The 15,233-nt window shown below is 42.0% G+C and overlaps 1 protein-coding gene across 7 annotated transcripts; it reads right to left on the minus strand.

Moving 5' to 3' along the window:
* Window positions 1–431: 431 nt before the first annotated feature.
* Window positions 432–12,004, minus strand: Znf23 (zinc finger protein 23). 7 transcript variants are annotated; one of them, XM_074055713.1, is made up of 5 exons: window positions 11,946–12,004; window positions 9,242–9,305; window positions 6,900–7,026; window positions 6,238–6,351; window positions 432–2,647 (listed from the first exon to the last, which is right to left on the minus strand). In XM_074055713.1, exons 2-5 carry the CDS (start codon window positions 9,272–9,274, stop codon window positions 849–851), a joined length of 2,073 nt encoding a protein of 690 aa, XP_073911814.1. In that variant the 5' UTR covers window positions 9,275–9,305; window positions 11,946–12,004; the 3' UTR covers window positions 432–848. The 7 variants fall into 7 exon arrangements, with proteins under 7 accessions (XP_073911814.1, XP_073911813.1, XP_073911812.1 ...); XM_074055712.1 differs by having other exon boundaries at window positions 6,238–6,354; XM_074055711.1 differs by having other exon boundaries at window positions 432–2,650; window positions 11,946–11,997.
* Between the last annotated feature and the right edge of the window lie 3,229 nt (window positions 12,005–15,233).

Below are 15,233 nucleotides of genomic sequence, written 5' to 3' on the forward strand. Positions count from 1 at the left end.
AATCTGATTCTTCACTCAAGAGTACTACTGAGGCTGAACAGCTCTTCATTCTTTGTCATTTTATGTTTTAAAAAGCTGTCTATTGTGTCATTTGTTGGTTTTCATCAAATTGCTAACTGCTAAAACTTCTCTGTGTACTAGGTATTATAGATATTACACTTTTACATCATATTTACAAAGGTATTTTCACTTTTTGTGCATTACCTTTTAACCTTATTTGGGATCCTTAACAATAAAAACACAGAGAAATAATTGCTTTGAATAAATGTTATCAATGTTTCTCTTACTGTTGGTTTCTACCTTGCATCTAGTATTTTCAAATATTTTCACTATTCTATGAAATAAAATATTTTTCATTTTTTAAAGGAAATCTTTATTGTCTCTTTACAAAAGTAATGCATGCCTGTTGCCAAAAATTAAACAGAAATATATTAAGTTAGGTAGAATGAAATTTTTATGATACAGGTTTTCCTATCCAAGAATAGGTTTCTTTCTCTCTCCATTTATTCAAATTTCCTTTGGTGGCCCTCAGTGGAGAAATACAAATTTCTCCATACAGGTCTGACAAAAACTATTGTTTATTTCTAGAAAATCTACTTTTATGCTTCTGAGAATGGGAGATTTTCTCATTTCTTGACTGGTAATTGGTATAAAAAGTCATTTATTTTTGGCTTTAACTTTTAACTGGTCATCCATTCCTGATTAAAATTTGAATAAAACAGGAAAATATATTTCCATGTGAAGATTGCCATACTCATTGTCCTACCAGGGTTTTCCTCCAGGGTGACTCTGAGAATATATGATCCATTTTGCATTAACCTTCAGAGTTTTCTTCATCCTTCTCACTATTAGCATTTTCCTTCACTATGGACACTCTGATGCTGACTAAGTTGGAAGCTAAACCTGAATGCTTTTCCACACATATTACACACATAGTGTTTCTTCCAAGTGTGGACAGTCTGGTGTATAATACAGTCAGAACTAAAACTGAAGCCTTTGCCACACTCCACACATCGGAAAGGTTTCTCCCCAGTGTGGCTTCTCTGATGCCGAATTAAGTGGGCATTCACATGGAAGGCTTTCCCACACTCCTTACATTGAAAGGGTTTCTCTCCAGTATGGATTCTCTGGTGCACAATATAGTCAGAACTACAGCTGAATGCTTTCTCACATTCCATACACTTGAAAGGCTTTTCCCCAGTATGGATTCGCTGATGCCTAGTTAACTTAGCATTGATGCTGAAGGCTTTCCCACATTCCTTACATTGGTAAGGCTTTTCTCCAGAATGGATTCGGTGATGATCAAGTAAGTTTCTTTTAGAAGTAAAACATTTGCCACACTCCTTACATTCAAAGGGCTTCTCCCCTGTGTGAATTCTCCGATGCTGCATTAATTTTGCATTAACATTGAAGGCCTTCCCACACTCGTTACACTCATAGGGCTTCTCCCCAGTGTGGATTCTCAGATGCTGCCGAAGCTGGGAGTTACACCTAAAGGCTTTCCCACACTCATTACACACATAAGGTTTCTCCCCTGTGTGGATTCTCTGGTGCTGGATTAACTTCCCTTTGACACTAAAGGCTTTTCCACATTCATTGCACTCATAGGGTTTCTCACCTGTGTGGATTCTTCGATGCTGAATGAGTTTTGCATTATTATTGAAGGCTTTTCCACACTCACTACACTGATAGGGCTTCTCTCCAGTATGGATACTCTGATGCTGCCTAAGCTGGGAGCTGCACCTGAAGCCTTTCCCACACTCACTGCACTCATATGGTTTTTCTCCAGTATGGATTCTCTGATGCTGAATTAATTTTGCATTAACATTGAAAGCTTTTCCACAGTCATTACACTGGTAAGGTTTCTCCCCAGTGTGGACCCTCTGATGTGTAATGTATGCAGAACTACAGCTGAAGCCATTTCCGCACTCCTGGCACTGATAGGGCTTCTCTCCTGTATGGATCCTCTGGTGCCTACTCAGACTCCCATTAACGCTGAAGGCTTTCCCACACACATTACACTGATAGGGCTTCTCCCCACTGTGGATTGTCTGATGTGTGATATAGTGGGAACTGTAGCTGAAACACTTGCCACACTCGACACATTTGAAGGGTTTCTCTCCACTATGAAGTCTTTGATGCCAAATTAATTTTGCATTAACACTGAAGGCTTTGCCACACTCCATACATCGATAGGGTTTCTCCCTAGAGTAGCTTTCTAGATGCTGATTAAGCTGAGAGTCACATCTAAAGGTTTCCACTAATTCTTCACATTTCAGAGGACCTTCCCCAGTGTCAATTATTTCATGTTTAATAATCTTGGTGTCAAAGCACAAGGCTTTTTCCAGTTGTGTACAATGAAGGTGTTGCTCTTCAGTGGAGATAGTATGATACTGAAACAAGTTTTGACTCTGACTAACAAAACACTCCTCCATGGGTCTTATCTCATCTTTCACTGTCTTACCAGTGGCAATGCTGTTTTCGTTCTTCATACATCCTGCTGAGTACACTTCCTGTTGTTGCTCTAGCATAGAGGTTTCTGAAAAGTCTGCTTCCTTAGAAAAGTCCCTCTGAAGTTCAAATGATGTACTATCTTTTTCTTCACACATTTCCTTTGTCAAATTATTGCCAGTTTGGATATCCATATCTACTATAAAAATAGAAAACATAAAACAACATGTAATAACTGTGTTATAGAGGACCATAATAATCATAGGGCTCTTTAGAATCACAAAGATTAAGTCAAAGAATATAAGGTTTATCCATAAGGTAAAATAATATGTAACTGGTAAAAGAAAGAAGAGATCCATGAGAAGACATCTAAGATATGGTTAAGAAGAAAAATGAGAAAGAATATATGATGGAGATTCACTTTGTGCAAAGAAAATTTAAAGGGCAGAATGTACATATATTTGCATTTGTCAGAAGACTTCTGGAAGGATAAACAAGAAACTGAGCAAACTGGCACAGGAAGTTAGGGAGACCCCCCCACACACTCTTAAACACTTTCTGCACTGTTCCGATGATATGTCAGTTCTATTTATTATATTTCTATAATAAATAGAAAAGATCACCAGTCACACTCTGCCTACGGTAATGTCATTATAAAGAGTATAACAAATAACATGAAGATTAAATGTGACAGCAGCAGAATAAAATTCTTGGGCTTGTCTGCCAGATCAGCATTTTCTCCATCACACCATGCTCTTCTATAGTCTACAATCTCTTCTTAGTTGTCCCTATGGCAGTGAGTTCCTTATTAATGCAAGTAGAAAATGCTTATGAAAAAAAGCTACAGGATCAAACAACATGCAGCAACCGATGACAGGTATTGGCAACACCAAAAAGCAATTTTGTTTCTGTCCTGAGAACTTAAATTCTAGGTTCTTCAAAACTGCCCCTTTAACTTCCTTTAGAAAGGCTGCTGAAGGCCATTTGATCCCATTTCTTCCTATCCCTCCAGAACATTGCTGTACTAGCTTTGCCTTTTCCCTCAACTTCTTCCCCAATCTTAAAACTGATCATTCCCTAAAATTATTTTTTATAATATAATTTCAATAACCTCTACAGCTACTGATCGCTCCATTTGTCCCCAATTTTTTCAAAAGGTTAGCCCAAAAATGTTGCCTCTATTTTTTTCAACTCTTGTCTCTCTTTAACCACATGAAGTATGCCCCAGGCTTCAATATTTCATTATAATTGTCCTCAATAAATCCAAATTACCTGGATTCCTCTAGAAAGTATTTTCAAAATAATGATATTTTTTCTCAATTAAAAAAGTAATATCCATCTGTTGCTATAGACTAAATGTTTGTCCACTCCATCATACTCATCTGTTGAAATCCTAATCTCCAATGTGATTGTATTAGGAAGTGGAGCCTCTGGTAGAACCCTCAGAAAACAGAATTAGTGTGTTTTAAAGCAAGAACTTGGGGTTGAAGGAGTGGCTCAAGTGGTAGAGTGCCTGCCTAACAAGCATGAGACCCTGAGTTCAAACCCCAGTACCACCAGAAAAAGAAACAAACAAAAAAAGAGAGACAGAGAGATACTGGAGAACTCTCTTCCCCTTCACCATATGAGGAAACAGCAAGAAGATGGCTGATAGCTGCCTATTAACCAAGAAGCAGGCCCTTGCCAGACATGAAATCTCTCTGCACCTTGAGCTTGGACTTCTGGCCTCCAGAAATGGAAGAAATTCCTGTTGTTTATAAAATACCCAGTCTATGGTATTCTGTTATAGTAATCTAAACTAAGACATACGTAGTATCAGAAACTTACAAAGAAGAAAATTTAAATTACCTGAAATAAAGCCACCTAAAAGTAACTTCTGCTAATCTGTCATATACCTTTCCCAAATCATTTTCCTTTCAATCACTTTCTTAAAAATAATTGTAATTCTTTTTCAGAATTGAAATTATTTTGTTTACTTCATGATGACTATTTTCCAATGTCTTTACTAGACAGATTGCAAAAACATACTTTTTAAAATTGTTAAATATTTCTCCATCCCACAGAGGGATTTCTATTTAACCATTGTCCTTATGCTTAAAATTGAGATTGTTTCCAGTATTCTGTATGATAAACTTCTGGACATATACATGTTTGTCTATAGCTTTGGTTACTTTACTAGGGTATAGCCCTATAAGAGAATATTCAGGTTACCAAGTACAAACTTTTATTCTAGAAAGACTATCAATTCATACTGAATTCACTCCAGCTCCAGAAGTCTATTCCTGTTTTGCTATCTCTTACCAACACTTAATGTAATTTAATTGTTTCCAATAGGTAAATTAGATTCTCTGACAGCTTAATTAGCTCTCATTATAATGATTTTTTTTCATGGTACTGGGAATCAAAACCAGGGCACTGTGCATACAAGGCAAATGCTCTACCATTATGCCCCCAACCCATCTCTCTCTCATTATTTTAATTCATACCTCTTTGGTTTCTGCCAAGGGTAGACATTTTCACATTGATTGACATTACGGATCGACCACTTACAGTCTTTGCCAATGTTTCTGCACCAATAATCTTCCATTTATCAAATCCAATGGTGTGGCAGACAGCAATACCTATTCTCCATTTACTAGCCTATTTCCTTCATTTATTTTTTGAAGTAGCAAATACCCAACAAAACACTAAAATTTCCACCTTCTACTACAGTGAGGATGCCTCGGATACAGTTCCAGCAAATGAAATTCAAACCCAAGTCATGGAGTGGGGATTATGAGAAAGTTTCTAAAATGATCAATTCTGCTGACATGGACCTCATGCCCTTTGCCTTTCCCTTCTGCCTGCCTAGAGTCTGTTTGATTCCTCACTCCAATTAACCTACAAAAATGGATAAGACTGATGTTTCTACCCTCAGCTAAAATTGTGATGTGACGCTCAGAGACGTTAAAGACTTTAAAGACTTCAGGGCCATCTGATCAGGACCTATAGAATGAGATTCAAACATCTTTGATTAAAGACCACATAAGATGAGTAGAAATTCAGACTCTTGGTTGGGCCCAAGACTTCCTCACTAACAATCTGCACATTTATAAGAATCCCAAGTGATTTATTATACCTCAACATTGGAGAAGCACAGAAATGGGGGGACTTTCTATTTACTTCTGCTATGTACAGCTCTCTCCCCAGGCCTCAAAATAAAAATATTTAATTGAGCATGCACTATGCTAGACACTTGATGGGTTATCTCACCTAATCCTCAACCTGCAAGATAAGCACTTTGCCTCCTTTTGTTATCATTAGCCCATTTTCAGAGATGAGATCACTAAATCTTAGAGATCTCAAATAAATGACCTGCTCAAAATCACACAACTAGAAATAGTATGAGATCTCAAGAAAGTCTTCTCTAAAAGCTGTGCTTTTAGCCATTCTGACTTCTGGATAAGAAGGCTATAAATGATCTATCTTTCACATTAAGTAGAAAATGCTTAGAAAATGGTAAGGCCCCCCAAAATTACTAAATTCATTAATTTTGTCTGAGAAAGATGGGATTCCAAAATTTGTGTTGAAAAGAATTAGAATAAGGCATTTGAAAAAAGATCTGTTGTCATAATTATAGAAATCTTTGAAAACAGACAGAAAAGACCTATCTCTATAAATCATCAAAATTTATTTCCAAGGCCCTGAGGTCAACCCCCAGTGCATACACACACACAAAAAAGAACAAACACTTTACTTTGCATTGCCGGCCAATAAATGTGGCATGTTTGTATATGCCTCCCTTACCATTCCAGAGGCCCTGGGGGCCTGATCCATTTCCAACAGCCAGTTGCAATGAGACCCCCAGCTCATCTCCTCCCTCCAGTTGTGAGATCACAGCAGGTTTGAGAAGTGGGTATCCTGCTTTAAGAGAAGGAAATAGGTAAGACATGAATAATTCACCCACTGGTGAGTTCCTAACCTCTTATTGTACTACCTCAGTAAAGGGAAGGGAAGAGCTCTGGAAAAGGTAGAAGGCAGGGAAGAGAAGGACCAGGCTGTGAGCCCAGGAGACAGAATATGGAGCAAGCTAAAGAGTCTGCCCAAAGAGACTCTACTTTTTGACCTTGGTCTGAAATATTCAGAGCCCACTGAGATCCTTAAAAGGACTCAAGATACAGCAAGGAGAGGGGGCACCTGAAGATGCCTCTGTAAAACAGGAAGTTACTATTTTAAAACAAAGCTTCCCTAGGACAGATCAAAAATGAATATTGGTCTTAGTGAAGTCCTTTATTGTTGCCAAAAGGTTTTGCCTTTCCTAGCAATTCCTACATCAAGGGGATAAGGAACAACCCTGGTGGTCCCACTTATAAAAGATTACAAAATTCCCACCAGCAACCTGTCAAGGAGGAGGGAGCTAGGAAACCCCAAATGGCAGAGTCTGAGTCCCAGGGAGAAACAGGCCTTACCCAGAGAGGTCACATTCCCATAGTTCTCCAGCATCACATCCCTGTATAGGGCCCTCTGTGCAGGGGACAGGCCATCCCATTCCGTCTGGGTGAAGTACACAGCCACATCCTCAAAGGTCACCAACTTCTGAAACAACAGGTTCCTGCTGCCCTAGGGCCAATTCCATGGCTCAGGCCCTAAGTGAGGGGCAGAGGGCAGTATAAGGGCTGGGGGAGGCAGCTTGTGAACAAAATTAATAACAAGGAGGATTTGAGAAAAAGCACTAGGAAAGTAAACATGGAATATCCATCTTCTCTCATAGCAGAGAAACCATGCCATTTTTTACACTTATAAAGGATACCATAAACTGAAATGAAAGAAAAAAATTCCTCTAAGCAAGTTCCCCTAAAGCATTCTGCTGAGCCTCTCTCAGGTTCTCCTGAGCCTAACATCAGCCCAAGTCTACTCCCTACACCTCGTCTTCAATCTCACAAGGCAAGCCACCCTCAAAGAATAGCCCTGGCTCCCTTCTCACCTGCCACCTGACTCCCATTGCAGATCCCCCCCACAAGCCAGGGTTTCTGGGCCTCTATTCCAATATGGCCAGCAGAGGAAGCTCAGTGCCACCCCAGTCAGGGTCTCTGAGTACCCAGCATTTTCTGATACCCTCTCCTATTCAAGCCTCATCCTTCCCAACTTCTCCCAAGAATTCATTGCTTCACCAAGGTTGAGAAAGAAGATAAACTAGGCTTCTTGTTGGCTAACTGTTCTGCCACCCTCTGGCTTCTCTTTTGTCACTAAGCTATGTGGTCAGCAAAAGCTCTGCTACTCAGGGCTGATGCAGCAGGTCACTCCCAGGCCCAATTGCTCCCTCCTGGGCCACTGCAAGCTCTGGCTGGCTCTTGCTCTGCCCAGCTCAGCTTTCTGTAACAACACTGGGAGAAACTGCCTCTCAACACTAAATCCCACAGACAGGGATTTGCCTCTCAACCCCTCTGCCAGGATTTGTCTTTTTCACCCTCCAGCGCTCCAACCATTAGCAATTCTAGTCACCTCTGGGTAAAAGTTTCTCTGAGTCCTCTTTGTGTGACCTTGGACAAGTAATTTCTCTGCACAAAATTAAAGATAATCCCTATGTGCCACCAGCACCCTTTCCCCAATAAGCTGGCACCTCCTCCTGAATTCAATCCTCAGCTGATATCTGCAGCATCCACACAGGAACCCTCAGCTAGAAACCTGGGGATCATTCATGACTCCATTCGTCTCTGCTCAACCCCTAGTCCTTTGAGTCTCTATGCCCTAAGGATTTTTATATCTCAGGCATTACTGGAATTTGAACCCTCCACAACAAGCCCACATCACTTGGACCAGTGGAATTTTTTTCTGGATGGTTGTCTTGCTTTTAAATCTCCCCTGAAAATTATTCCATACACAGCTCTTGCAAATCTCATCAAGTTAATCTCCCCAGTTGCACAGCTGTCATACAGATGAGCAGTTATGAACCACACTATAACTTTGTGACCTTGGCACAATACTTCCCATTGCCTCCATTTCTTTTTAGTACCTAACACAGCACCTATTAGCTAACATCTAACAGCAGCGTTAGGCCCTGCCTAACAGCACCTAATACAGAGAGTGGAGTTTAAAAGTAAAATTCCACATAAGCCTCAGAGGGTCCACAAAGACCCTGAAAGTGAATGGAAAATGTGATTTGGAGGTTTATTGAGGGCAGAGGGATTGAAAGTGCTTATTAGAAATACAAAGTCTGGTCAGGTATGATGGTCCTTGCTTATAATCCCAGCACTCAGGAGGGCAAGGCAGGAAGATCACTATATAGTGAGTTGAAGGCAAGCCTGGGCTATGGTGAGACCCTGTCTCAAAAACAAAAAAAAAAAACCAGAAATTTGAAGTCTAAACCACTATACCCAAATCCTTCCTGTGCTTTCTCTCCCTTGATCCCACTTCCCAGCATCTTCCCCTTTCCTTCTAATTACAGTCATTCTTCTTGCTGATCTGGTCCTGCTCCTCTTCTTCTCTGACCCCCTACCACTGAGAATCCCAAACCTCTGCGACACTCTTCCATTCATATCCAAGCACAGGATGCACCCAACCAGAGCAGCTTCCACAGTCCTATTCACCAGAGCCCTCTGCTGGGGGCATTTCTTCAGAGAAGCAGAGACTCTTGTGCCTTCACCTTTGGGCTTGTTCTCCTGGTGCCTCCACTGGTCACTGTCTCAGTCTCTACCACCCCAGCACCCACTTTCCCACAAGTCCCAGTTTGGCATGTGGAACAGCTTTCATCCCAAGGCTAACCAGCTTCCAATCTGAAACTTCCCAAAAGAGCCAATGAACACATGCTCACCTGGGGCCAAGATGTCAAAAGCATAGCTGCCATCACCTGGTCTCCTTCTCAGGGAAGGGCTGAGCTAAGGAGAAACAAAGAGAGAATGTGAGGCAAACTACAGGAACAACACAGATCTAAGGCACAGGCAGCCAGTGTCCAGACAGGAACAGGAAAATATCTGCCCAGGAAGAAGGGAATGATCTGCTCACTGGTTCAAAGTCCTGGACTCCTCCCAGCTAAGACAATGATGCTCTGATACTTATATAAAAGAGTGTTTATAAAATGCACACAGAACCTAAAGAATAATAAAACAACAACAGTGTAGCAACAATCCAGTTCAACAGATAGCACATTACCAAAATCGTTGACTTATTTCTCTTTCTGTAAACAAGCATTCTGATCATACTGTAAGAGAAGGCTGGTTGAGCAGGAGCCCCAGCACACTGGCCTGGGGAGTCAGGACTCAGGGATATAGCACCTGCAGAAAGGGCAGCTGCTTCCCCACCTCCTGCCTGCTCCCTCAGAGTTCTGAGTATTCTCAAGAATCCTAATGCTTGTCAGGCATGGTAGTGCACATCTATAATTCCAGCACTTGAGAGGCTGAGGCAGTACTGTTAAGTTCAAGACCAGCCTGGGCTACACGGTGAGGCTCTGTCTCAAAACAAAAAAAAATCCTAATGCTTCTGGATTCCATGACAGGTTGGCCTCCTGTGTGGCCTAGCCTCACCTTGAGGAAGGTGGGCTAGAACTAAGGTACCAGGCCTCCGCATATTGTCTGATTAAGAACATGTCAGGTGGTGGCCTTCTGAAGTTCCACAGAGCCACTGACCAGCTTTGCAAAGTTACACCCTACCAATGCTTTGACAAGAACCTACACTATATATACCTGGTTCCACCCTGGGTCTTCTCTGGCATTCTGTGAGGGACACCTGCTGTGCTCTGAAGTGCAGGAGAGTTAACGCTTGTGGGGCTAACATTGATTAATAGGAGACAGAAGCCAACAAATAAATGTTCTCTCCATTAGTGCCCCCCGCCCTGGGGGAAGAGCATCTTTGAGACTTCAAGGTTCCTCAAAGACCCTGCAAGACAGAACCTGTTGAAGGCCAAGCTTGACAATGCATTGTTGTATCAGGTTGTTAAATCAAACTAATTTGGCCTAAGAAAGCCTCCCTATTCACACACCTAAGTCCTTATGTGTATAAAGCTGCAACCTAACTCAGTACATAAACTGAAAACCTAACTTAGGAGTCTACCTTTGTGACATGTAGCTGAGTCTCAGTCAACCACAGCAGCCAAACTCCAGTAAATCAGGTTCAAATAAGGCAAACGCCAGGTTATTAATCAACTGAGTTCTCTGTGCCTCACTTCTCTCTTCTGAAAGCATTTCCCTTTTTCTGTCTATGTTCTATGCTACCCAGGCACATGGTACCCCCTAGAGACTAAACCTGTCCTAGTTCTAGGGGCTGCCTAATTACTGAATCATTCTTTGCTCAACTGAACTCTAAAAATCTTTCTAAAGTGTTTCCCTTAACAGACTTTCCCTTTTTCTTTTACTCCCTTTGTCCTTCACTCTATCTGGGTAACCACATTCATGAACAAATTTTTTAAAAACAAATCTTTGTCCCATGTTCTGCTTTTGAGAGAAGCTACACTACAAAAAACTTTAAAATTTTTTCTACCTTCTTAAGGTTGCATGACTTACTTGCTTATTTTCCTAATTTCTTATTTGGCAATTAAAGCCTATAAGGTCATAAAATTCCCTCTGGATAAACTATTAGCTACATTCCAAAAGTTTTTATATTTCACATTTTAATTACTATTTTATAGCCACTCAGCCACCTCATAGTTCAGGCTGGCCTTGAACTATGGATCCTACCTCGGTCTCCAAAGAGCTGGGATTACAGATATGTATCACCACACTTGACTTACATTCTCAAATACACACAATCAACCAGAAGAAAATGAGCCAAACTATACTGCAACCAAACTGAGGAGACTGGGGAGGAAAACTAAGTAACTTTGGAAAACGGTACTTTGAAAATACTTTAAGGCTAAAGACAAAAAAGACCTGTATCCAAATACTATACTCTAAGGTAGCAAATTTGTTTTCTATGAGGATATGAATTAGCAGTTCTGGAACTATTACGTGTGTTCTAGAGCACAGCAAATTCATAATTACACCATAGAAGTCATCCCGACGTTATTGTCACAACACAGCCCGAGAGGAAAAGGGCCGAATTTTCCTCGGGGACTGACTTCGCTCCGGGAGACCACGACCCAGGCCGGGCTTCGGCTCCAGGTGGCTGGGATGGGCTCTGCAATTTGTGTTCCTATTCGCCCTGATTCAGTTCAGGAGCTGGGGAGCACGCAGTCCAAACTTGAAACGCATGCAGACTAAAGTCCCTGCACGACTTCGACTCGTCACAAGCCCTGCGATGTCTCCTCGAGCCGCTTCGACCTCACAAATATTCTCCCCGAACGGATCCAACGCTAAATGCGAGGGCCTGGTGTGTGACGGCACATATCCGGCCACCAAGTCCCAAGCCGGAGCCGGGAAGCGGAAGAGGACCTCGGGCAACGGCTACGTATTCCTTCCCCCGGGATCGGCCCCCACAGTACTGGACAGGGAGACCCAGTTCCACCCAGGGTGGACCAGCGTCCCAAATGCACCAAGTGCCATAAGGCCAGGGCACCGCCCCCAGCGCAGCAGCCCCATACTTACCTCAGCAGCCGGCAACTTAGCGGCGCGGCCGGAAGTGCGTCACGACGCGCGCCGGAGCCTCTCTAGGAGCGGCGTCTCTCCCTCTCGGTGGTGCTCTCGCCCCTCCCTCTATGGCCGGAGTCCTGTCTGCCTAATCCGTGCCCTTCTCCCTCTGTCCCCTTCCTGCAGTCTGGCCCAAAAGGGCGGTTACTCTTAGGGGACTTGGGGAGGGAAGAATCAGGGTCCAGCGCGGGGCCCAAGCAGAGAATGGTGCAATTAGGTGGACTGAAGCAGTAGATTGAATGCTGTCAGTCTTAGTGCCTCTTTTAAAATAAATATTTCATAATGTCCACTTTATTCCTACCATGAAACTCATAAATAATAGCTTACATTTAAAAGTCTGTATGCCTCTCTCTCGTTTGGTGGTACTGGGGTTTTGAACTCCAGGTCTCCACTTGAGCCACAACCCCGGCCCTTTTTTTTTGCTTTAGCTATTCTTCAAATAGAATCTCTGAGTTTATGCCTGGCAGGCCTGAACGGTGACCTTTCCCATGTAGCTGGATTGACGGGTGCACACCACCACACTCAGCTTTTTAATGGTTGACATTAAGTCCCCTGAACTTTTTGCCCAGAGCTGGCCTAAAAACAGGATCCTCCAGACCTCTGCCTCCCAAGTAGCTACTATTACAGTTGTAAGCCATCTGGCTCAGACCAATAATCTTCTCTTGATTACACAGTAGTTATATTCCTGGAAGTGTATTAAAACTGTGAAAATATATTGTATTAATCCTGAATAAAATTAAGTTCTAGATTAAGGTAATTTTTTCAATAGGGGTTTCATGTACATGAATGTCCAGCAAGACGTTTGAAAGTCTACAAATTTTCTCAGTAGGCAGCACTATCCTATACATTGCAGGATTTGTGGCACTCCCCACAAAATGTAACAGAATACCCTCCCCACGAAATTCCAAAATGAGCCACTAAAAGCCGCTGGATTTGTCCAACCTTAAATTCCTCACTCCCTGACCCTGATAGTGTAAACCGCTCTTCCTTCCAGCTCTGACCCCTCCAGTGTTGTGCACTGGAAGATGGTGATTGACCCTCACCATCACTCCTCTTGTCAGACCCATTCTCTCCCTTCCCTTAGTCTCTACCCATGTGCTGAATATGCTGTTCTTTAAATCTAGAATGACTCCATTCTGGTTCTAGGGGAAGTGAACTGTTACTGGAATGTCAGCTCAAATCTCATTTCTAATGGGAAGCAAGCCTTTCCTGACCATCTAAAATAAGGCAGGTTCCCTGCCATCACACATCGCTGTGTGTGCCATCACAGCATCCTATACCTCTCAGTACTTGGCACATTTTTATCTATTTAATGATGATACTTTATTTAAATGTCTGTCTTCTCTAGTAGCTCCAAGAAGCAGGGTCTATATTGATATTGTTCAACACCATTATCCTCAGCCAGAGAACAAAATCTGGCACAAAGGAGGGGAACAATAAATATTTGTTCTTAACATAATCCAAATGCTCCAGCTCCGACTCCTAGGCAGAAGTTTCCTTTATTTCCTTGCATAGGAACTGTCTTATGTCAGGGATCATGACACTAATCATTGCAAGGAGGCCCTCTCTGCTTTGCCCTGACACTGGTCTTCACTGTTTTCCAAATGGGCATTTTCTATGTCTTCTTTCATTCAGATAAAACAACGGTCCCCACAACTGGACAGACTGAATATCTGAGACCTATACTGCTCTTGACAATACATGCTGGTTTTCACTTCTTCCTAGGCTCAGAAAGCAGATCTTTAGGTAGGGCTGAGAGCTTGTTGAAAGAAATAGGAAGGAGTTAGGAGATCACAGTATCACATAAATACTGGTCCCAAAGAACTGGATCATAAACCAGTCACCAAATTTTGCAGATGAGAAAATATGACCCTCCAAATAGCCATGAGGCCCCTATTCGTTAAGAGTTCTAAGACACACAAAAAACAAGTTGCAAAAACTCTGTGGTAGGTCTGAAGAGGCAGAGACTGCTTACTGTCTGACAACCCCCACTCTTATGTGGTAGCAGGATATCTAACAAGGCATATGGCAATCCAGGGAAAAGGCACAAATTCCCCAGCATTCTTTAAAGCAAAGTGTGGCTGCACTGGGTGGGCACCAGTGGCACACATCTGTAATCCTAGCTACTCAGGAGGCAAAAATCAGGAGGATCAAGGTTCAAAGTCAGCCCAGGCAAATAGTTCATGAGCCCTATCTTGAAAAAAACCAACACAAAAACAGGGCTGGCAGAATGGCTCATGTGATAGAGCACCTGCCTAGCAAGAATGATGCCCTAATTTCAAAACCTCAGTACCTCTAAAAAAAATTTGGCTGCATGACCAACTTCTATCAAATAAGCTGTAAGAAAAAAAATGTTGCTGTGTCCTTAAAGATGAGGGAATGTCCTTCCTGGAGTTTTATTTAGCCATAAAGAAGAATGAAATTTTGTTGTTTGCAGGTAAATGGATGGAACCAGAGAAAATCATCTTAAGTGATATTAGCGAGGCTAAAAACACCAAAGGACATATCTTCTATTGTATGTCGAATATAGACCCAATACAAACATAAGCAATATACTATATACATACAAATATATACAGAACATGTACCCAAAAGTGTTACTGGTGGAGGAGACCAAAGGAGGAGGAAAAGAAGGAAAGATAGTGAACAATAATGAAATATATCATATCTGTGTGGGAACAAGACACAATGAAACACACTGAAAACAGTTAAACAACACAGATAGGGGGAAGGGAGAGGAAGTGCAGTGGAGGGGGGTTATATTGACTTAAGCACAATGCATGTACAGGTATAATACCAAGGCAAAAAGCCACTGAACAACAAACAGGCACCTAAACAATGAAGGACAAGAATGAAAAACATGTCACGCTAAGGAGAGGGTAATAATGGGAGGGGGAGATGCTAAAGAGAGGGTAATAACAAGAGGGGAAGAGTAAAAGAAAAGTAAAGGTGAATGTGGTTTATGTACTTTCTACATGCGACTGAATATTTAAACTTGTTGAGGTCGGGTGCTGGTGGCTCATGCCTGTGATCCTAGCTACTCGGGAGGTAGACATCAGGAGGATTGCAGTTCAAAGCCAGCCTCAGGCAATTAGTTCTTGAGACCCTATCTTGGAAAAAAAAATCACAAAAACAGGTTGGTGGAGTGGCTCAAGTGGTTAGAGCACCTGCATAGCAAGCATGGGGCCCTGAGTTCAAACCCCAGTGCTGCCAAAAATAAATGAATAGATAAACCTGTTAAAATCA

The sequence above is a fragment of the Castor canadensis genome, chromosome 15 (assembly GCF_047511655.1).
Source record: "Castor canadensis chromosome 15, mCasCan1.hap1v2, whole genome shotgun sequence".
NCBI classification, from domain to species: domain Eukaryota; kingdom Metazoa; phylum Chordata; class Mammalia; order Rodentia; family Castoridae; genus Castor; species Castor canadensis.

Coding starts and splice junctions, on each gene's coding strand:
- Znf23 (XM_020153887.2), bottom strand. CDS start 9,274: ATGGCAGCTATGCTTTTGACATCTTGGCCCCAG. Junction 7,027..9,241: donor TTTTGACATCTTGGCCCCAG/GTGAGCATGTGT, acceptor CTGTTGTTTCAG/AAGTTGGTGACCTTTGAGGA. Junction 6,355..6,899: donor TGGGAATGTGACCTCTCTGG/GTAAGGCCTGTT, acceptor CTTCTCTTAAAG/CAGGATACCCACTTCTCAAA.